The sequence below is a fragment of the Tenrec ecaudatus genome, chromosome 8, assembly GCF_050624435.1.
Source record: "Tenrec ecaudatus isolate mTenEca1 chromosome 8, mTenEca1.hap1, whole genome shotgun sequence".
Taxonomy (NCBI): Eukaryota; Metazoa; Chordata; class Mammalia; order Afrosoricida; family Tenrecidae; genus Tenrec; species Tenrec ecaudatus.
The window spans coordinates 44,871,225-44,895,565 of record NC_134537.1 but is presented as its reverse complement, the minus strand read 5'-3'; the positions used below and the strand labels follow the sequence as shown (position 1 = coordinate 44,895,565).

The window sequence follows — 24,341 nt, the reverse complement described above, 5'->3', positions numbered from 1 at the left end:
AATGAAGTTAGTCACAAAAGAGATAGTGCATAATCTAATTTATACGCAACAACCAGAATCTCTACATGCATCAAGACCCAAGGTTTCTAGTGGTTATTAATAGAGAGCAAAAGGGAGGGTGTGTCACTGTCTAGGGGAGGCTCTGAGTGTTTCCTGAGGGACAGGAAATGCTGGACGTGATCATGGTGACTTACACAGCAGGATGAATGGAATTGGTGTAACTGAATCGCGCGTGGGAAAGATGTGGACATGTAAATACTGTTTTCCTCTATGAGGGGCTTCAAATGAAAAGTTAGTGGGAAAATCCCATCATCTTTTAATTCCATTTTCAACAGATTTTTTTGAAATCCTCTTGTATATATTTGTATGAAAAAAGGTACAAAAATGATAAAGGAGGAGACGTCCTATTTGACCACCCACTTTTCTCTTGCTTGCTGCCAGCTCCGGAGAACAGGGATCCAGTCACCAGAATGAGATCAAGCTGGATCAAGGGTAGAGACCCCAGTGGATGGACCATTAGGCCAGGGGTTGGCAAACTGAACATCTTTTGCTTTGCAGTCTGCCAGTACTCACCCTGCCACTGCAACCCTAAGGCAGCCACAGACAATCTGAATAAATGGGTGTGGCTGTGTCCCACACAATTTTTATTTTGAGATAGGCAGCAGGTGAACCAGTAGGCCAGTTTGCTGGCCTGGTTTAGGCTGATGGAGATCGGAGCCTATGTGTGAGATTGACTGACAGAATAGGATGGAGGAGGAAACAAAGAACAGATGCACCGAGGAGAGATGTCCTACAAAGGACAAGAGGCCAGCGTGCGTGGCCAGTCTGCAGCGCGCAGGGAGGAGGTGGCAAGAGACTTCGTTGGGCAAAGACCAGTGAGAAGCATTTACAAGCATGTGCAACTCACCTTTGTTGGCACCAGCTTCTATTTCTGTGTTCACCAAAGTGGGTACCCCGCCGGTGGTGGTGGTGGTGGGGGGAATGGGACGAACAACCCACTGGAGGGAGGGGCCTGCAAAAGCAGATGCTACACTTTATCCAGGATGACGGGTCCCAGTCCAAACGTTTGTAAGTGCTTGGTGGGGGAGGGTGGAGGGGTGTAATGAGGTGTTTTGTTTTTATTTTTTTCTGAAAAAAGGGAGGTAGGTCAAATAAGTTTGGGAACGTATATCGTTTATTTAAGAATTATACTGTTAAAGTATTTAACAACCTTTTCTTCTATTTGAATCACAAAGTTCTTCCTTGTATCAAAAGTTGAGCCACTATCCTGGTTACCTGTGGGTTCACCAGGCAGTCCAGCAAGTCGTCTGTGGAAATGAACGTTGAAGGGGCTGCAAGGCGATTTGAAGCAGTTTGTCCCGCAATCGCATGCTCGTCTGTACACATGGTCCGCTGCCTCTTGGTACACCGTGATTCCCCCGAGTGTTCACCATCTCCGGGGACAAAGTCTTTCCTGTCTATTTCAAACATGTCTCCTCTTGCCCTGGATGGCTCTTTGGCACTTGGTGTTACAGGAATCAGATTGGGCCCAAACAGACTTGCTGTGCTCTGCTCTGCAGTTCCCACGGGTAAGCGCTGGCTGGGTGGCTGGCCCACCTCCCCGGAGGCCTGCCCATCCAACGTTCCTCTTGTGGCGCATTCTCCGTTTGTTGCTGATGCCCGCGCGGCACCTTCCTCGGATGTTCTGTAATGATCAACAAGGGCTGAAACGGCTCCATTTAAGTAGCGACAGTTGGTCTCGTGGGATATGTCCTCAACCTAAGGATCAGTGAGGAGGATGGTGGAGAATGGTTATATGCACTTGGTTAAATGGAAAGCAAATGTTTTAGTCGGGAAGGCTAGCTGCCACGCTGACATGCCTACCTCCGTGGGGTTCAACCAGGCTTTGGTGTTGTTAGGATCCTCCGCGGTTTTCAGCGCACAGACAAGCACCCGTGTGATGGCCTCTTCGACCCGAGCTTGGTGGTCCTCTTCCTAAATCGACATCAATCCACGTTCAGTCTCATGGCTTCAAAGAAAATAGCAACAACAGAACCCTCTGGGTGCTGAGTTGATTCTGACGAACAGCAATCCCAAGTGCCCCGGGTAGAACTGTGCTCCCCTGAGTCTCCGGGCACCAGTGCTAAGGGAGCAAGCTGCCAGACCCTCTTCCACCGTGCTGCCAGGGGATTCGAACAGCCAACTTTGGGCTGAGAGCCTAGAGGCAACCATCTGCATAACACGGGCCAGCAACACAGTGGAGAGGCTCTCTAAATTTTACCCTCTCTTTTTTCATTAATAAAAGCTTTACTGCAGAAAAGATAGATATCCTATTGGGAGAAACACAATTTTCATGTGTGCATTATCACTACCATCTTGGAAAATATGGGTTTGATAATAGAAACGAAACTAGAGATTCCATGATAGACTTTGTCAAGACCAATGACTTCTTCAACGTGCCTTTTTTCAACAAATAAAAGGCAACTATAGTCATGTACTTCCACAGATGAAATACACAGAAATCCATTGGACTACATCTGTGGGAAGACACGGTGGAGAAGCTCAATTATCAGCAGCTAAACCAGGCCAGGGGTGGACTGAGGAACAGATCTGCAATTGCTCATATGTAGGTTCAGCTGAAGAAAATTAAGTCCACAGGAGCCAAAATTCTACCTTGAGTCTACCTACCTGAATGCTGAGAACATCTCAAGAACAGATTTGACACACTGAACACTAATGACAGAAGACCCGATGAGCTGTCGGAAGACATCAAGACCGTCATTCATGAAGAAAGCAAACGGTCATTAAAAGGAAAGAAATGAAAGATCAAAGTGGACGTCAGAAGAGACTCAGAAACTTGCTCTTTGTAGAGTAGCAAAGCAAATGGAACAAAGGAAGACAAGGAGATGAAAGGAAAACTTCAAAGGGCAGCTGGAGAAGACAAAGATAAATATAACAAAATGTGCACGGACTTAGAGTCAGAGAAACAAAATGCAAGAGCATGCTCAGCAAATCTGAATCGGAAAGAATTCAAGGAAAAATGCAATCCTCGAATTCCAATCTTGAAGCTTCCAGAGGCAGAATACTGAATGCTGCAGGAAGCATCAGGAGAAGATGGAAAGCACACACTGATGTGCTGTAACGAAGAGCCAGTTGAGCAAGAACCAATGGTGCGGAAGGAAGAAGCTCCAGTGGTACTGAGAGCTGAAGCGACAAACAAGGGTCCAGGAACTGATGGACTACCGAGGGAACTGCTTCAACTAGCTGAGCAAACACCGGAGGCACTCACGCGTCTAGGCCGGGAAGTCTAGAAGGCAGCTAGCTGGCAAAGGACTGGAAGAGATGCTATTTGTATCCATTCCAAAGAAAGGTGGCCCACAGATGTCATTAGAACGATATCATTACTATCACACGGAAGCAAAGTTTTGCTGAAGCTCATCCAACAACAGTTGCAGCAGTACATTGACAGGGAGCTGCCGGAAGTTCAGGCAGGATTCAAGAGAGAACATCACAGCGCAAGAGATATAACTGCTGGTGTCAGAAGGAATCTTGGCTGAAGGCAGAAAATACCAGAAAGATGTGTCCTTGTGTCCTACGAACTATGCAAAGGCAGTTGATTGTGTGGATCCTAATAAACTATGGATTAGCTTGAGCAGAATGGGACTTCCAGAACACTTCACTATGTTCCTGCAGAACTTCTACACGGCAATTGGGCCAACATAACATTGGCATACTGGATGGGGTAGAGACCGTCTGGCCAATGGGCTGAATAAGGCTGGTGAAGTCAACACCAACTAACAGGGCACGCCTCACCAGAGAGAAGCAGTTCCAGCCCTCGGATTAGGGGTGAGTTACGTGTTTGACCCGTATTTTATTTGTGAATGGTGTTATAAAGTTCACAGTGGCCCTGGGCAGAAAAAGGGTTCCCCGCCCCCACTTTTGCAATTAGGTAATTGCTGAGACCCTCTCATGACTCAAGGCTAGGAGCACCTTGGGCGAGGGGAAGACGTATATGCCCTCCTGACTTCTTCCAGGCTCGCTCAAAACGTCCAGTTCCTTTAGCTTTGTTTTTTACATGGCTTTCTCCTTCAGACTCGTCGTCATCCCAAACATCGACTTTGAAATCGGAGAGACTTGAGTTACAGGTCTCCATCTTTTTTAGCTGGGTGCCTAGGGGTTACTTCAACTCAAGGATTTGGGCTAAAGAGAGCACACTGATGGCTGAGGACTTCCAGTAGGGAGCCCGGATGCAATTCAGGTCTCAGGTTTAAAGGACAGCAGCAGCAGGCAGCCATTTCACCCATCACATGTGCAGGCAGCCAGGGCTCAGCCCGGGAGAGTGCCAAAGCCCGGCACAGAAAGACTCTGTTTGGAGCACGTGTATAAGCAAAGACCGAGACCTCGCCACCAGTCAGGAGGACGCTGTGCGAAGAAGCAGGAGACTCCAGCAGAGAAGGCATGGGTGGGACTGGCAACGGGACACACAGGACAGATCCAGCTCACCACAGTGTTAGCAACAACGGTCAACGGGGAGGGCCCTGTATGCCAACACCAGGGCACACGGGGCTCCCTGACAAGAGCACAGTGCATCAGTAAGGATCCTCGTTCCAACCAAGACGTCCATCAGCCGAGGATAGAACCCACAAGTTACAGCACAGCAAACAATCGAATACTGGAGTGTTGATGGAAAAATATCGATCACCAAGACACCCAGAGTGTCTTTGCATAGCTTTAAAAAAACAAACAGGGGTTACATTTATCATCAAAAAGAAAAAGGTACCAGTTCAATCCATGAGTTTATACTGACAGTGACAGGGTCAATGGATTCCACATAATGCCACCAGTGTCGGGGGACAAACAGCACCTGAAACCAAACAAACATGCTTAGTCCAAGAATAGATTTCTTCTTTTTAATGTATAGCTCAAGATGTACACAAGAAAGCATTGGTTAATTCAACAACTTTTGCACGCATTATTCGGTGACGCTGGTTATAGTCTTGTTATTGTACAACTATCATCACCATCCTTTCCCAAATTATTCTACTGCCCTGGACAGAACCTGGAGCTGTGCTGGGTGGAAGCAGCGCTGCCCAACAACTATATCCCGTCTCCTGAGTCTACCATGTAGCTTCCACATTGATCCTAACCCTGAGGTGTAATTGTGAGTGAGGCCTGAGTTCTGAGAGGCCATTGCGGAGGGTTACTGAACTAACTCGGCCAAGAGGTGGGAGTGCCAGGACAGGGGAGGGACAGACATGGGCGGGCAGTGGGGAGGGGAAGTCAAGGGGAATGCAGTCTCTTCAAGAGGAAGCTGAGGAACTTTCCCACCGTCAGTCGGAGAGGACGTGGTCCTCTCTGGGTGACAGCACCACACAGCGTGACTGTGGGAACGTTTCAAAGACAGCCATTTAAACACAAAATTCATTCTTGCTTAAATGCAAATCATTCTCGGTTCCTCCTCTCCCTTGGTCCACCACCTGGAGGAAATCCTTTGCTGAACTGTGGCAGGGAGTCCCAGGGGGTCTGGGCTCACGTGGTGGCCCTTTTCAGAACCGGGGAAAGGGCCAGGTGGTGCCGGGGCGTTCCTGCAGGCGGGTCCTCCTTTTACTGCCAGGGGTGTCAGGACCAGGACCGGAACAGGACCCTCGGTGGTGGTGGGAGGGCTCCGGGAAGTCAAGGCTGTCACACGGTCCTTACCTGTCCTGGGCCCAGTGTCACTGTGTGTCTCCGAGCTTCCCGGAAGCGTGGGAAATGTCTTAGGTCGGGATGGACAACATTGACCCTGCTGAACACACTGGACTCTTCGTAAGGGATTCTGGTTGGGTACAGGCGAGGAGTGTCTTCAGGGGGAAAGAGGTGCCACCGTTTCCTGATGGACAAAATAAGCCCAAATGAGGGCTCGGACGTTGCAGGCGCTCCTCAGTGTCCATTTTCACCCTCGGGGCCCACAGGGAAAGCAGAGACACCAGGAGGGGGGAGGGGAAATCGATCATAAGGATCAATCTAGAACCCCCTCCCAGAGGGACAAATAATGGAAAAGTGGGTGAGGGGCAACAGAGGGCGATGTAAGATATGGAAAAAAAAATCTATAACTTATCAAGGGCTCGTGGGGGAGGGCGGGTGGGAGAGAGAGGAGAAAGAAATGGGGAGCTGATATCAGGGGCTCAAGTGGGAAGAGAATGCTTTGAAAATGATGATGTCAGCATATGTGCAAATGTGCTTGACACACTGGATGAATGTATGGATTGCGATAAGAGATGTAAGCCCCCAATAGAAGTATTTAATATTAAATAAATAGATGCACTCCACAATGGAGCACAGGCAGGCAGCTCTGGTCCCCCTCTCTAGCGCTGCAGTGCCCTCTACAGGCACCTGGTGGCAACCAGTAGGCATGTCTCTCTTCCCCTGCTGAGGCAGCATCGCAATGATAAGACCAGCCTTTTAATTTCAAATCAAACTCCGCTTCCCCATAAACCGTGTCCATCACCGACTCTAGCGTGCCCGCAGTAGCACACGCCATTTCATCTACCTGTTTTCTTTTCGTCTCCAGAGTAACCAAACCATTGCCAGACTTCTCTGTCCTTACATATCTAAGTTATTCTATTGGAGAAAAGACATGCACAAACAAGTTTCACAACTGAAAAGCAACAGGCTATAGAAAAATGCATAAAGAATACTGAAAGGCCCTTAAAAAACCAAAACCCTATGGCAGGGAATCCATTTAGGCTCACCGCAAGCCTGAGGAAGGTTGCCAGTCTTTACAGAAGCTGACTGACACCTCTCTCTGGAGGAATAACTCGTGGGCTTGAACCTCGTGGTTAACAGCCAAATATGCTGAACAGACTGCAGCACCAGGGGTCCTGAAGTGCTCTAGTCCATTAACTTGGCTGTCATTTAACTAGAGGTAACAGAGCTCAAGTCACAAAACACTAGCCACATCAAGGCCCTGCTGTTGCTTGGCCTTAGTCAACCCTCGCTCCCAGTGATCCTACAGCAGCCAGAACTGTCTCATAGGGTTTCCTGGGCTGTGCTTTACAAAGCAAACAAACAAGTTATTGTTGCAAGTATATCCAGTAAGTTATAGCAACTAAACCATTTCTCTATGTACAATCCAGCCTGGGGGCAGAAAGCCTCATCTTTCCCCCACAGAGTGGCTCGTAGGTTTGAACAGCCAGATTTTCAGTCAGCAGTCCAAACTTATCCAAAGAATCCTAGGAGAGGCAATCTAGAGGCGAAGGAGGGAGAAGTGTGAGACAGTAAACAAGAGAAACACACTAACAGAAACGGAAGAAGAGAGAAGTAACTGTGTTTTAAGAAAATCCTAAAACCTGCTAGTGACCCCTGGCAGTTATATCGGGGCTGTCATTTCCTTTCAGAAACGAGAAGCCGTTTGCTGTCATTTTCAAAGCAAGAAGTAGATATAATGCCTTGCCCTGGGGATTGGAGATTCTGCAGGAAGGTTTTCCTTTGCAGAGGTTCACCTGGAAACGCACAGGCAGCCTGGGTGGTGCTGGGGGTAAGCGTCTGTGAAGATTTGCAGAGCCAGGGAACTCCGCACTGGGTCTCCAGGAGCCTGGATGGGTCTGGTTTTGAGGTGGGTATCAGCTCAAAGCTCTTTGCCTCACATTACAGCTTGAAGCATGGAGTCGCTTCCCACTGTTCCTGAAACTGGTTTGGAAGCAGTTTCAGAATTCGTGTGATAAAATCAAGACCGGGGCAGTTTCTCCAAACACTGCTTACTTGCAGAGTGAAATTCACCATGATTATTATTTTAAGATAATGTATCAAGTAAATCTGTATACAAGACCTCTAGAGTACTGAAGAGCAAGCATGTTACTTTGAGGACTAAGGTGGGCCTGACTCATGCCATGGGATTCGTGAAAGTTGGACACCGAATGAGGAAGACTGTAGAAGCATAGATGCGCTTGAATGGAGGTGCTGGGGAAGAATATTCAAAGTACCATGGACTGCTGAAAAGACAAATTGATCTGTGTTGGAAGAAGTAAGGCCAGCGTGCTCCTCAGAGGGAAGGATGGCGAGACAGGGGAGACCAGTCTCTGGAGAAGGACATCATGTTTGGTAAAGTGGTAGGGCGGTGAAAAAGAGGGAGGCCCTCCCTGAGATGGACTGATGCAGGGGCTCGGCACAAGCCTCCAGTAATCTTCTATCCCAGAAGGAACTCCGGCTTTTTCTTTGGGGCAATAGTTTGCCACCTCAAATTTCTTTGGCTTCTTCCTAATTTAGAAGCCACAGAAAATGACTTCTGAAGACAACGCTTAGGGCGGGACTTTGAAACCAATTTATTCACTTCGACTCCCTACTGAGAGTCTGCATCTCCACCCTGGACATATGGAATCGGAATCTATACTGAGGATTTGCTTACATGCAGTATGTCTGGGAGGAAGATGGAATTTCTCAGCAAGGGGATGCACTGGAGGGAAGTGATGCGAAGCCCTGGTTTTAGGCTCACACCATTAACTCCACAAGGCAGGGACCACACCCACAGGCAGAGTCACGGGCCTGGTGTTAGAGTGAAGTCTCGATGGATTACAGAGCAGACGACTTCATATCACTTTAGAGCAGTGGTTCTCAACCTTCCTAATGCTGCGACCCTTTAATACAGTTCCCCATGTTGTGGTGACCCCCCCAACTATAAAATTATTTTCGTTGCTACTTCATCACTGTCATTTTGCTACTGTTATGAATCGGGCGACCCCTGTGAAAGGGTCATTTGACCTCCAAAGGAGTCGCCACCCACAGGTTGATAACCGCTGTTCCATGTACTTATTGGCTGCTTCTTTCAGATCGACTTATAATCCTTTCCATCCCTAAGGGCCAGAGAGGCTGTCCGTGGTCATTTCTGATCTCTGTGTGCTGCCCTGTACATGTGCTCAGGGCCGGAGAGGAGACTGGTTACGAGGGGACGACGGTAGCTCCGGCAGCAACGTGCTCCTACCTTCCTTGTGGCTGAAAGGCCCTTTCACCTGACACCTGCACCCAGGATGGCCAAGGGACTGCTTGACTCGGTCTTCCATTTCTTAGGTTGTACGACAGATGCATGGGGTCCCCTGGCAGGCGCAAGCTTTTGCATGGCCTTTGTCTGGCTGATGATACTGAGCTTCTCCATCACCCCTCCCACAGAAGTAGTCCACTTGATCTCCGTGTCTTCCTTTTGAGGAAGTCCACATGCATAGTTGCCGTTTGTATTATTGAGAAAGGTATGTGCTAAGAAGAAGTCGTTACTGAATTCTTCATGCAATCTCCAGCTTCATTTCTATCATCAAGACTGTATGTTCCATGTCCTGCTCCTTCCTCTTCGTCCCCACTACTGCACTCCAGTCACCAATCATTCTCAATGCGTCTTGATTGCATGTCTGATCAGCTTTCCACTGCAGAGGCTGGTAAAACGCTTCCATTCCGGCGTCATCAGCTTTAGTGGTTGGTGCATAAGTTTGAATAATAGTTGTGCTGATTGGATTTCCTTGAATGTGGATAGATATAATCATATTTCATATTTCAAGACAACATCATATTTCAAGTTAGATCTTGAAATGTCCTTTTTGATACTGAATGCAACACCATTCCTCCTGATTAGGTCATTCCCAGTGTATAAGCCAGGACCGTCTGATTCACAATGGGCAATTCTGGTCCATTTCAGTTCAGTAATGCCTAGAATATCGATCTTTATGTATTCCATTTCATTTCTGATGACTTCCAATTTTTCTAGGTTCATACTTCGTATACTAGAACCCCATACCTCGACGCTAATCTGTTCTAGAAGGAGCGTCAAGATGTGATGCAGTCGAGTTCCGAATCAACTTTTCCCATAAGAAATAACTGAAAATGGATTAGTCTGTTCTCAATCACCAAGTTTTTACCCCAACCTTGCCATTTTATACAAAACATTTTATAGAAATTTCAAAGTGAATGAGTTCAGAGTTAAATAATATAATTTAAATAACAAACACATTAAAGAAGTTTTTTAACAACTGCAGTCTGACCCATACCTTGAGACTGATGAGGATCTGGATCTGTGGACACGGATGTGGCGAGGAGGGATGGAGAGAGAGGCATTGTTTGGAAGGGGAATCCCCCTCCATACAATCAGCTGGTAGCTGCTTTTCAGTTTTTTCCCTTCTTTGTCCTTTTTCACTATGTCCTAGCTGGCTTTCTCAAAACAAAAAAAAATTGGTCTAATGTGGTATGTTATTGGCGTTTCCTTAACTGTTTTCTAAAAGGTTTTACTAAATTGCCATCAACAATATCGAAAACCGGTTAATCAGTTCCTTATGATGATTCTTTTCAAAAAACTCTTTCTCAGGACCCATTTTTAAAATCTAAAAACAATACAAAAACTAAGAAAATTATAGTAAAACGCTTGGAACACAGCCACAAAAAGCTTAAACAACGTGTACCAACAACACCAACTAACACCTAGTGACCGAAACACGAATTGCTTTTGCTTATAAAAATCACGTGTATCGGGTCAGATTCCGGTGTTTTGTTCAAGCTACGATGCAAACTTTTCTCCACATTTCGTGTTGAAATCGGATCATGCTGAGTACCGAGGCGGTTGAGTACCGACCGGGGTTCTACTGCATTCTCTAAGTTCCCAGCATGAGCAGATTTCTGCAGCTCTTTTTTCTCATTTTGAGTCGTGCCACCTCAGCAAATGAAGGCCCTGCAGGCTTTTCTCCATCCACGCCATGACGGTCGACTCTGCTTTGAGAAGGCAGCTCTTCCCCAGTCAGATGTTGGGCTCAACTTCTGGCACCATCTCTGACGCAGTTCGCTTCTCTTCGCTCGGACTCCCGTATCTGACGATGTTTTGATGGTTCTGACGATGTTTTGATGGTAGGCTAAGGCTTTCAGTGGCTAATTCCTCAGAAGGACACCGCCTAGTCCTTCTTCACAGTCCTTCCTTAGTCTGGAAGTTCTGCTGAAACCTGTTCAATTTGAGTGACCCTGCTCACACTTCAAATGAATGACATGGTTTCAGCATCACAGTGACACAACAGCCACCACGGTACCACAACCTGACGGGGTGGGGCGGGGATGAGACCTGCCTGCTGGTCAGCACTCATCCCTGTACCACAGGACACACACACACACACACACACACACACACATACACACTTACCTTCCTTGTACCTGAAGAACGAGGTTGCACCCGTAGGAGTCCAGATGACAGGGTGTGTGAGCCCCCAGGGAGCCAATCCACAATGTACTTTCCCGTCCAGTTCTTCCAGCAAACCCAAAGTCAGCCCACATCACATCCTGTTGGAAAAGAAGGACGCAGCCCGTCACGGCCCAGCCCACTCCTGTGAGCGGCCGTCTCGTGTGTGTCCACTCGCATACTGAGTTTTGGTCCCGGGGGTACTATTTTGTAGAAAATGTTCTAGAGCTGCAGGAGATTAGATATCAGAACCCCAACCCCAAGAAATCTTTTAAAATAACATCTGAATTATCTCATTCAACAAATGCATACCTGAGTAGACACTCAACGTACCAGGTGCTGTTCTAGAAGCTGCATCCAGAGGCAGGCCTGCTGACATCACCTTTTAGCCGCAGGAGAGCGAAAGGCACATTCAACGGAACTGTGAGCTCTCAGGGGGAGTGTGTTGTGTTTCCAATGGCGGCAGTGGAAACAGGACTTCAAAAAACACATCATGGCTTTGTTTTTTAATGCCTACAGGTATTTAGCAGCTCAACTTAGAAAGTCGGAAAAGTCATTGTCCCTGTGAGCAGTGCAGACCTCGCTGGGCACACGTGACTTACTAACTCTTTACACGACGACGACATAAAAGATGCCTCTCCTCCGTTGGTGGAGGCATTTAAAATGATCGGTGTCAGAGCCCTGGCGCAGCCTGGCGGAAGCAGAACCTCCCAGTGTTCTGAACTCCGGGCCGTGGAGAATGCTCCCCTCAGTGGAACCCATCTCAAACAGAGGCAGCACGGCGCGGCTTTGAGGGGCACACCACGCCCAGGGCATCGACTGAAGTCAGTAGCGCCACTGACGGCACAGGGAAAGAGGGGCAGCATGACCTCAAATGTTTCCATGCCAGCAAGGAGACAGCAGCGAGTGAGCCAGGTAGGGACGGCTTAGCTTTTTTATGTTTAATCATGAAGTTTTCCACTGGTATTTTAAACCAGGACAAATGAAAACAAAGCACTTCCACGCGCAGAACAAGGACCTCTGCGTGGATAGTAGCGGGCTCAGGGTAAGTGCTTAAAACATGCGGCTACTCGAGAGGGAATGAAGAACCGATGGGCTCATCATGGGTACAGGGTTCGGATCAACATGGCTTTGAGCATCTACCACTGACCTGGTACGACGCTGGGTGTTGGAGCCTTACCCTTCAGAGCGAGTAAGCAAGGCAGCCCCCCCCACAGGCCACGCCCGGATACGGTCAGACGCTGACGAAGCAAGCAGTGAATGCTCTAAGCCCAGCAGAGACGGCCCAAACGGGGCTGGCGCAAGGCTCCCAATGAACCTGGGGCTTGCTTAATAGCTACCACGCTGCAGCCTGAGCGATGTGGTCAAAGACGGCGCAACAAGGGCAACTCAACAAGGGGAGGGAGCGAGAGGAAGACCCGCCTTAGGAAGGCAGAGGTCACCAGAGCGAGGTCAGGTCAGGGCCCTGGACAATGACATCATACTTGCAAAGTAGAGGGTGACCGACAGCGAGGAAGACTCCTGACCAGACGGCTTGACAGTGCCTGCGACAGTGGGCCCCACACAACAACTGTGAGGACGGCACCGGCCTGGGCGCTGCTTCCTCCCCATGGATGGATCGCGAGGCGTCGGAGCCGACTCGATGGCACCGTCTCCTTACGGATCTACCCTTTAGGGACTCGGATGGAAGCCAAGGCCCCTCTCCTGGGAGAAATGCGCGCTCATGGAACATCGCGCAGAGTTTCAGGGGGGTTCATGGGCACGACGTGAGGAACGGTGTTCCAGAGCCCTGCTTCAGAAAGCAGCGCAGAAGGAAGTGCTCTCTGCGGGGTGACGGGCGACTGCATGAGAAACTGAGACTTTCTGACATACATGACGGGAACAATGCAAGTCATTGTTTAGGTTAGGGAATCCTACGCTTCGTAAAACTCAGCTGCATGCACACCAGCCGGTGCGATCACGAGGTGCCAAAGGGACCAGGTATAAGGCATCATGCAAAAAACAAGTATATATGTGTGTGTGTGTGTATGTATATACCATAGTGAATGAAGGGGGAAGTGCAGAGTGGAGACTCGAGGCCCAAGTGTCGGCCAATGGAGATCCCCTCACAGAGGGGTTTTGGAGGAGACGGGTCAGTCAGGGTGCGATGTAGTACCGACGAAGAACACAGCTTTCCCCCAGATCCTGGATGCTTCCTCCCCCCAACTACCATGATCCGATTTCTACCTTGCAGGACTGGATAGGGCAGAGATTGTACACTGGTGCATATGGGAGCTGGAGGCACAGAGAATCCAGGGTGGACGATACCTTCAGGACCAGGGGTGTGAGGGGCGAGGCTGGGAGAGTGGAGGGTGAGTGGGTTGGAAAGGGGGAACTGATTACAAGGATCCATATGTGACCTCCTCCCTGGGAGATGGACGGCAGAGAAGGGGGGGAAGGGAGACTCCGGATAGGGCAAGATATGACAAAATAACAATCTGTGGATTATCAAGGGCTCATGAGGGAGGGGGAGCGGAGAGGGAGGGGGAAAAAAAAGAGGACCTGATGCAGAGGGCCTAAGTGGAGAGCAAATGCTTTGAGAGTGATTAGGGCAAAGAATGTACGGATGTGCTTTATACAATTGATGTATGTATATGTGTGGATTGAGATAAGAGTTGTATGAGCCCCTAATAAAATGTAAGAAAAGAAAGAAAATGATTAGGGAAAAGAATGTACAGATGTGCTTTATACAATTGATGTATGTATATGCATGGATTGTGATAAGAGTTGTATGAGCCCCTAATAAAATGTTTTTTAAAAAAATTCAGCTGCATATTGGTGGCAAAAGCTAAAGAGGAGTGGAGGATGGGAGGAAGTGGCAGCGAGGGAGGGAGTCCCGTAAACGTGCCGGAGAGTAGACAGCACTGAGAGTGTCCACTTCTCCCCGGCTCCGGCGCGTGGATGCTTTGCTCACGGAGCTCAGCTCCTCAAATGAGTGCTTCCTAGGAGCAGTCAGCCTGAGTCTAGCTACAAACAGGTGAGCCTGGTCTGGCTACCGCCTTCGTTCATCCAGTGCGGGTGGGGTGGGGTGGGGTGGCACCACCAGCAGACAACGCTCACGTGCACTTCGCGAGCTGAAAACACTTTGGAGACCTTCCCTCCCCAGAAAAATGCTACTCTGCCTTTCCGGAGGGACATAAAAATCAAGTGTCTGGTGGCCTGTTTTTCTATCACTTCCGGGGGAGTGTCCTACATCTCCCTTCTATGAATATAGCGAGCAAGTCTGCTTTTCTTCTGCCAAGAATTACCTGGAAAGCTGTCAAGGCTGCCAAGCTGAACTCCACATCCAGCCTACAGAGTCCCTCGTGGGCACAACGGCTCCATTCCAGGACCTGGACAGCACATTATCAGAACAGTCGCATGCTCCCCACCCCACCCTACCCCTCCCTCGCAAAGCAAGTGACTATCATGACTAATACTGGGTTTGCCTCTAGTCAATAAAAAATTTTACATCTGTATGGATTGTGATAAGAATTGTATGACTCTACTAAAATGTTTTAAAAACTTTTTTCCTATGAACTGTTCCTTAGCCATTTTTTGTCAGCCTAGACTTATAAGTAAATTTTAGGGACCTACATTGATTCCCCCTGTACTGCATACTTAGTTTCTCCCTGATCTTTTACTGTGCTTAAATCAATTTTGGTATGAACTCCCAAAATGTTCTCTCCAGTCTAGACCTTATTTTTTTGTAATATTGATCTCGAACATTATTTTATGTGCATTTTTTTTACAGTGAATTGAGTGAAGGTCTACAGACCAGATTTTTGGTTTGCCAGGCAATGACTCACACACATTTTGTTTGAGCTCCATCACTACAAGGCCCTCAAGGGGCCATCCCTTCTTTCTCCACTTCCTCCCTGGTCCCCATTTCCATTCCTCCTCCTCTTCTAGCCTTCTGAGCCTCACTCCCAGGTAGATGCTGCTCTCTGGATTGTCACTGGGGGATCAGAAAGGGTGGGTACTTCCCAAGTGTGAGCGCCCCCTTAACGACCAGTCTACTTTGGGCTGATTTTCAAGCTGCAGGGGTGCGCTCAGGTCCAGACCTGAAGCAGGAGACAGTGCCTGACTACTGATCCCATCCGCTCTGAAAGGGTAGCGTGGAGTGACGGTACCCCACACTGTGTACTTAGCAGGGGGCACGCCTACATTGGAAGGAACAGCAATCCCGACTTTTCTACTTTTGTTTTAGTAACTTTTTGTTTTGCTTCCAAATTGCTATTTCCCCTTTGCCTCTTGCTGCTGCCACGACTAGTGCCCGTTTTGCTGCATTTGGCGCCCAGGATGCACTTCATGGAAGGATTTGGAGAGAAAATTAAAACAGATTAACATTTTGACACTCGAGAGACTCACAACACATGCGGTTGGAGGCTGCTCCCAGTTGAAGTTTACACTATTTTATGGTGAATTTATTGTGAAGTAGGAAATGCTCACATTAAAATTAATGATCAGAAATACAGTGCAGTACATATACAAGCCGGTAACATATCTAAGAATGATAAAGACAAATATAGTTTATATATTACTTTATCATTATACTTTGTACAGTAGTCCCTCACTCTGTACAAAGGAAACATCAGATACACACACTGCGTGTCCAGAAGCTGTGTCCACATCCTGACCCACCAAACCCTGAGGACGATATTCCTGCTCAGCGCAGCCAATGCACAGAGAGGACCCTAGGGCCGTCCCACCATGAGACACAGACATGATGTCCTTCACTGACCCATAGTGCTCCAGGGGACAACACTGCAGACATAGTGTGAGAATTATGCCCCATCTGACCCCATCATGCGGGGGGGGGGGGGAACGACACTATGGATGTGCAGCAGATGAGCAGCAAGGGGAGCAGAACAATTAAGTCCTCGGGAATACCAAAAATAGACTTTGGGGCCAGGGCATGGCACCCTATCAGACTCAACTGGAAAACACTCCTAAAGGCCAACAAACAGAACTGGAACTATTTATGAGTCTTTCTTTTCTTGTCATTGGTTTTATTGTTGCTTTGCGGTTTTGTTTTCTTTTGTTGTTTTGTTTCGCAGTCTTGTTTTTGTGCTTATTATTCTCTGCATGTCTATCTAGCTAAGATCGGCAGGATAAACAATCCAGAGGCAAAAACAATGGGATCAACAGTTCTGCATGGACACAGGAGGGGGGGCAGGGGAAAGGAAGGAGGTTGTCAACCAACCCCGGGACAAGGGAACAACAAGTGATCTAAAATCAATGGCGAGGAGGGTCTAGGATGCCTGGTGGGGCTTGATCATGGGTAATGTAACTGAGAGGAAAGTAAAAGGAAATAGAGAAAAGAACTAGGAGGCAAAGGACATTTATAGAGGTCTAAATACAGGCATGTACCTATGTAAATAGGTTTATATACAATAGGGAAATAGATCTATGTGCATATATTTATATATTAAGTATTAAAGTAGCAGACATTGACCTCTACTCAAGTACTCCTCAAAGCAAGAATACTTTGTTCTAATAACCCGGCATTCCATGATGCTCACCTTCCTGACACAATTGCCAAAGACAAAGCGGGTGCATAAGCAAATGTGGTGAAGAAAGCTGATGGTGCCCTGGTATCAAAAGATATAGTGTCTGGGGTCTTAAAAGCTTGAAGATAAATAAGCAGCCACCTAGCTGAGAAGCAGCAAAGCCCACATTGGAAGAAGCACACCAGCCTGTGAGATCATGAGGTATTGATGGGATCAGGTGTCAGCCATCAAAGACCCAGAACAAAAAAATCCTATCAATGTGAATGAGGGGGAGTGTGCAGTGGAGACCCAAAGCCCATCTGTAGACAGTTGGACATCCCCTTACAGAAAGGTCACAAGGAAGAGACAAGCCAGTCAGGGTGCAGTATAGCACCAATGAAAATGACAAATTCCTCTAGTGCTTGAATGCTTCCTCCCCAACGACTATCATGACCCCAATTCTACAAATCCGGCTAGAGCAGAGGACATACACTGGTAATCCAGGACAGACAAACCCCTTGCTATAGTTTATTGTGCCAGTCTGGCCGATAAACACAAGTAGGATTAACTGAAGGGCAGAGGGATAAATGGCTTGCTTGTTCTGTGCCTCAGTTTAAAGGGGTACACTACCTGTGGGATGCCTAGCCTGTGGACTGTGTCGCTGTAAGTTGAGGTCCCTTTAAGCCCACACGATTCGAATGTTCATCTCTGGAGCTGGGGACTGACAGTTGATGACAGCTGGGGACCTGCCTTGCTGTTTGCTGCCTGGGTATATATAGCCCAGCTCTCTCTACAGAAGAGGACTGGCAACTGGCAGCTCTCAAGCCTTGAAGGACTGCTAGTGTCTCACTGCTTTATAATTTAACTGTTAATTTATTGTATTATCTATCTGTATATAATTTAACGGTTTATTTCTTGAATTATATATCTATCTTTATAAATATATTTATATATAATTACTAGCAATCTGGTTTGTCTCTCTAGAGAACCCTGTCCAATACACCCCTCAAGACCAATAATGAGAGTAGTGATACCAGGAGGGTAAGGGTAAGGTGGGAGGAGATAACAATGGTCAACATGTAACCCCCTTCCTGGGGGACGGACAACAGAAAAGCAGGTGAAGGGAGACACTGGTCAGTGTAAGACAGGAAAAAAAATTTTTAATAAATTATCGAGGAAGAGCTGATACCAAGGGCTCAAGTAGAAGGAAAATATTTTGAAAATGATGATGGCAACATATGTACAAATGTGCTTGATCCAAAGGATGGATGTATGGATGTATGGATGTATGGATTGTATAAGAGCTGTAAGAGCCCCCAATAAAATTATTTAAATTTAAAAAAGAAGCTGTGTCCAGTTACATTGTTATGTCCTGTTTCCTGATCAAGATTTCCAAACTCTATTATAATGTATGGGACCGATAGCATATAAGTATATAAGCATTGTAGAAACAAATAATATGTGGAACATGACTGTATTCGAATCTCCATGAATATAATTCCTTAACAAATTAAGGGAAGATTGCACTTTGTGTTTCTGCAGCTTTACCGGGAGCTGTTACCATTTTGAAAAATGAAGATACAAACAGTATTTGCATTCACCAAATGTTGGTTAGCAACACATACTAGAATCAGTCCCCCCCGTTGGAAAGTTCATGGGAGATGGATAGAAGTTAATGGAAAATACCCACTAACTTTCTGAAGCCCCTTCATGTATGTAAAATATATGTTCCACATGTATATACAAATATACTTCACTGTTATTTTGAAATATTAAATATAATATTAATGTCATTTCTATATTTATCTCTCCTCAGTGTTGATACTTACTATTTTTTATCATTTTAATGGGAGCTTTTACAGATAATCCATAATTCAATTAGATAAAGCACAATTGTACAATTGCTGCCACCATCATTTTCATAACACTTTCTTCTTGTACTCTTTGACACAAGCTCCTCTTTATCCCCCCCACCTCCCCCCCAGAAGCCCTTATTATTATTATTATTATTTTTGCTGTTATCTTTTTATTAACATTTTATTAGGGGCTCATACAACTCTTATCACAATCCATACATATACATACATCAACTGTGTAAAGCACATCTGTACATTCTTTGCCCTAATCATTTTCAATTTTGCTGTTATCTTAAACCATCCAATGTATCCATTCCCCTGCAATTCTGTTACTTGTTCCCCTCCAGCAGGGTTATACAATCATCATGGCTATCACCTACCCCATCATTTTTATTGGCTAGAATCCTTATGGCAGGAGAGAAGTGAGACTTTCTACTCCCATAAAGATCTATAGTCCTAGAATCCCACATAGGCAATTCCACCCTGTCCTATAAAAGCCATTGTGAGTCAGAAGTGAGTCGAGGGCAGTGAGTTCGGAACACTAGCTACTGCTTGGCTTCTGGAATTATTACTTTTTGGGTGAATAGCTGATGTATATGGCCTTGGGGTATCTGGGTCCTCCCTGGGCTAATGACTGGTCTAAACAGCTATCTTATTTCATTACGTCTTCTAGGGAACTCTGGAGCACTCACACAGATATTATTCTATTATAAATTACTTCCCTTTACATTCCCCCCTGTATGACAATGAAGGCATTAAATGATTTTTTAATGTAAATGTGTATGTCATTATATCACCTGCAAATTAATTTCAAAATCATAGAAGAACTAAGAGGGCTGAGAAATCACTGCTATACCACATATACTTGAATCAACAAATACTGGCTGCTAACGTGCAGCATGTTCATCAAGGAGAGGGATTCCAAAAAGTGTAACAGACAAACATCTTTAAGGAGCCCTGGTGGTGTAATGGTTACACATTGGGCTGGGAACCTCACGGTCGTCAGTTCTAACCTAGGAGGAAAGACTGGACTTTCTACTCCCGTAAACAGCTACAGGCTTGGAAACCCACAGGGGTTGCTATGAGCCAGCACTGACTCAAAGGCAGTGAGTCTGAGTCACATATTTGAAGCCCTCAACCAGAAATCACAACATAAGTAAACACATAATAAACATAATAATAAATTGTATAAGGCCCCCCACTTTTTTTTAAACTATCATACACTGTACAAAAAATGACTGAGAGGCCAGAATATCTGAAATTTGGTGTTGGTTTTCTGTCTTGGTCCCTCAACAAGGAACCCATGTGTGAGTGGTTCACACGGTCTGGGCAGGATGCAACACTGGCAAGGAAACGGACGACGAGTCCTAAGGCAGAATCCCCGAGCGTGATGCCTGGACTCGACAGTCCAGCTCTCACTCCTCTACTCCCAGTAGTCAGATACGAACTGCAGGAATCCGACTTGGGCGGCTTGGACTTTGGTCCTTTCCCTCCCTTTTCTTCAGGGAGAAGTATAGCTAGTTCCCAACCACTAACTGAAATGACCGTCAGGTTCCTCTTGCCAGCTGGCAGCTGGTCCCAGGACCTTCCCCTGAAACTGCAGGCACTTTGGCTGACTGAGAACTGCCTTTCCTCCTTCAAAAGCCCCTCTCGCTGCTGCTGAGGCCAGACCCTTAACCGCTGAGCAAGTGGGTGGGTTGGGCTTCTGGCAGCGTTCCTTAACGAGGGCTAGGGGGCCGTTGGTCCCTCCACCTTTCTGAAATGGGCTGCACTGGTGTCGTGGAGCATGCGGACAGCCCCAGGAGCGAGAGAACAGAAGAACGGGAGGAACCTGGGATGTTTACTGTGAAAGCCTCCACTCTAGTGCAGGCCAGAGCACCTCCAAACTTCCCTTGCGGGGAGGGCGGGGAGAACCTTCCTGTGTTAGTGAGGTGACTTTCCTCGGCCATTTTAACACACTGATATAGGAGGGAGCCCTGGAGCCCTCTACTTCCCCAAGACACTCATTCCTGCAGAGCCTTCGCAGGAAGCTAGTCCTAGACTCTCAATTGTTACATCTTAGCACGTCTTTACGGCTCTTTCTTTCTTAGGAAAAATGTCCTCACGTGGTTCAGTAGTTAAAACGCTCAGGTGCTAACCATAAAATCGGAAAGGTGGGTGGTTCAAGCCACCTTAGGGGAGGTTTGTGACAGTCTGCTTGGAAGTCACAGGGTCACTGTGCGTCAGTATGGACTCAACGGCAACAAGGAGCAAAGAACAGGGATCTTTACTGCCTGCCTGTGGCAGTCGGAATGAACCCCGATTCCTTCACTCCAATCCACCGCATGAGCAGCCGCACGAGCGAGCAGACCACTTTCATCGTGACCACATCACCACCTCCATTTCAACACGCTTCCCGAACTGTGCTACAAAGTCCCAGGCAGGCTGGGACTCATCTTCCATTTATTGCACTCTGAGAGTCTGTGTTCCGGAGACTTAAGAAGGCTCGTGATTCTTGGTAGCCAGTCTGAGTCACACCCTAAAGTGCACCTGGAAGATGATCTTGGGGCACAAAAAATACCTTTGCTGACTGTGGAATTGTAGTTGCTTCAGTTTCAATGATGTTTACTGACCGTGGCAAAAGGTAGAACTTGGCATTCTTCCCTATGAGTCACACACAAAGAAATGGTGGGCACCACCAGCGCAAATACGCGAGTCCCCGAGAAGCAGAGAAACAACGCTTTATAGCCAATGGTATGAGGAATGAATGAAAAAGGAGACTAACTCCCTGAGATACATAGGTAGGCAAGTCAATCAACTGTCTCAAATCACAATTTCAGATGTCATAACTTCACAGTCTAATTTTAAATCTGCTTGATGCTTTCTGACCCTGTAAGTATATCCATAAGTATATGTATTGATCAGAGATGTACTTGAACAAAAAGTGCAGACTAAGGGAAGGGCCCCAATGCTGGAAGCATCTGAAGAGTCTAGCAGTAAGTTTAATCATGAAATTCACTTTTAGTTAAGCACACGCTTGGATTGGATAAATTTAGTTGATGGAAGAAAAGGTTGGTAGATGGTAACTTCAGTAGAGGCTCTAAATAATAATGTATAAAAGTAGTAGAAAGCTGATGACACTTAAGAAATTCTTGCCAAGAGTGCCGATGCTGCACTTAGCTAGACACCAGGGACCACTTACCGAAGTGAAGCTGTTTATGTGAAAACATTCCTTGTCATGCCTTACACACTGAAGAAGTATCAACGGAGGAAATGGAAAGACCAGGAAAAATACTAGGGGGTTCAAAAGTTCTCAGGAAAATTGCAGTATCTAATTCCAATTTCCCACAAACATTTTGAAGCCCCTTGAACATTTATGCAAACATCCACAGGTCTCTTACAGAGCCAGCACTCAGACTCACTGACGTCAAGATGGACGTCAACAGGAGAGGTGGAACTGCCCGGTGGCTCTGAGGCTGTAACTCTGCATGGTAGTTGAAAACTTCCGCTTTCTGTGTGGTTCTGAACTGGTGGTTTTGAACTGCTGACTAGAGGGTTCGTAGCCCTGTGCATAATCCACTATGCTAGCTCTTTTGGAGAACAAAACAACAAAATAATAAAATATAGCCCCTGTTCCCAAAGAGTTTATAATGCTATCAGAGCATAGATTCCCCAAACTTATTGAGTCTACTGCTCCCCTTTCAGAAAACTAACTAAAACTCCACATGACTCAGCAGTCCCTGCAATGAGGAACCTTTGTTCTATATCCAGGATAAAGTACAGTATTGCTTTTGCTGCCACTCTGCATTGTTCCAGCACTCCTGGGGGGAGCAGGGGTGGGGGAACGGAATGGCCCACTTTAGGGAACACTGTATTCAAGGGACAACACACAAGTATCCTGCCATTCACGTTTAAATAACAATCACATAGAGATCGACGTAGGTCATGATGGAGCACTGCGGTACATGTGGTAGAGATGGCTTTGTGCCCTCAGAAGTAGAATTTTAATAAGCCGAAGTGGGGAGGGCATGGGCAGAGACTAGAAGGTGACAGAGAACACCCTGAACCCTGTGAAGAGTCTGAGTTGGCGTTTCTAAATGGAGATAGGTAGGGTTAGTCTTATCGAGGAGGGCTTTAAATGCTATCCATATACAAGTGTGTGCCATGAAATGTTTGTGAACACGACTCACATCATTCAATACTGAACCCAGAGCATGACGTGTAATAAGCGCTAAGTGGAGCTCTGGCGTAATGGGTAAGAGCTTGGCTGCTAAACAAAAGGTGGCTGGTTCTTACTCACCTGTGGCTCTTTGGGAGAAGCGCCTGGTATGCTGCTCCTGGGAAGATGGCAGCCGGGGAGGGGAGCCCTACAGGGCAGTTCCACTCTTTCCACAGGGCCACTGTGGGCCAGACAATGCAGGGCAGAGGGTCTCCAAGTAGATCTGTAGATCTCTTGATGGGGGCTGGGGACGGGGTGTCTTTGAGACCCTTTATGGCATGGGTGGAAGACCTTTGTCTGCCAACGGCCATTTGGATATTTATAGATCATTCATGGGCCATGCAAAATTATCAACTTAAAAATTCGCCTGCTGTATTTTGTCCGACATTTTGCGAACTCACCCCAATGTGATGGCTGGAACTGCACTCTCTGGGGAGCTGGCATTGATGGCGTTTTGGGCTTTACCTGGACCACGGGCTGATGTTCCCACCTCTGCTTTCGAGGGCGGATGAGCTCAAACGCTTTGCATAATACTTCTAGGATATCATTTGCCTATTTCACCATGCTGACATTTTTACTGACGGCACAGATGTAATGGTGAGTGAAACTGCTGGTGTGATATAGCTGGATCAAGACTGGTATAAAAAACCCCACAGTCAACCCAAACCCACTGCTGCCAAGCCCAATTTGACTCACAGTGATCACAGGGAGCAGAGGAGACCTGCCCGCGTGACTGCCGGGGCTGTCATTTGTATGGGCAGATGGCCACGCCTTTCCCACAGAGCAGCTGATGGGTTAGCAGCTGAGTGCTGAGCCACCGGCCACCAGGGCTCTCCATAGTAAGCAGAATATATTTAAAGTGACCGTTTGAAAACCATTGAAGAAATCCTCAGTACAATTAAGGTCACAAACATCTCAATCGTGTCCCAAAATATCCTCCTCCTCCTCTGCAATCCATCCATCACCACATCCTCACTCGCAGACAACTACTGATCTGTTGTTTTCTCTCACTGTAGATTAGCTGGCAAGTTCTAAAATAGTACAAAATAACCCTCTGGTAAATGTTCCTTTCCCAGTTGACGTGAAAGAAAGAAAAAGCAGTCAATGCAGATCACAGACAGAGTTGAACAAGGAATTATACTTGGAATAACCCACCCAAGGGGAGGGTACTGTTTATGTCTCTACAGGGAAAGAGGGACCAGACTTCAACCAGTGCTCCAAGATGTGAATGCAACTTGCTGGCATGGAGGAGGGAACCAGTGGAGAGGTCTGAGAAGCCGGCCCCAATCCCAACTACAAGGACAGTCCCACCTCCCCCCAGTAGAATTTACTTCAGAGGAAAGTACTGAAGCTGCAGCTCAGGGAGAGGGACATGTCTGATCAGAGCACACAGGAGCAAATGAAGGCGGAGGAAGAGAGTGGAGCACATCCTGGCCCACCAAGCCTTGAAGACGATGTCCCTGCTCAGAGCAGCCAATCCACAGAGACCATATGGCCAGCCCCACTATGAGACACGACATCCCTCACTGACCCATAGCCCTATGGGGGACAAAACTGGAGACACGGTGTAGGAATTGAGCGCAATCTGACCCCACCACACCGAAGCAAAACACTATGGACAT

General features: G+C 47.0%; 1 protein-coding gene across 1 annotated transcript in view; it reads right to left on the bottom strand.

Annotated features, from left to right (window-relative positions):
• Positions 1 to 1,165: 1,165 nt before the first annotated feature.
• HSPBAP1 (HSPB1 associated protein 1) overlaps positions 1,166 to 24,341 on the bottom strand; it is a 45,771-nt gene continuing 22,595 nt past the window's right edge. Inside the window, exons 4-8 of the mRNA XM_075556327.1 lie at positions 11,120 to 11,256; positions 5,677 to 5,848; positions 4,760 to 4,843; positions 1,864 to 1,974; positions 1,166 to 1,758 (exon numbers count right to left, since the gene is read on the bottom strand). Of these exons, the coding sequence (XP_075412442.1) occupies positions 1,228 to 1,758; positions 1,864 to 1,974; positions 4,760 to 4,843; positions 5,677 to 5,848; positions 11,120 to 11,256 (1,035 nt within the window). The 3' untranslated portion in view covers positions 1,166 to 1,227. The remainder of the gene's footprint in view (positions 1,759 to 1,863; positions 1,975 to 4,759; positions 4,844 to 5,676; positions 5,849 to 11,119; positions 11,257 to 24,341) is intronic.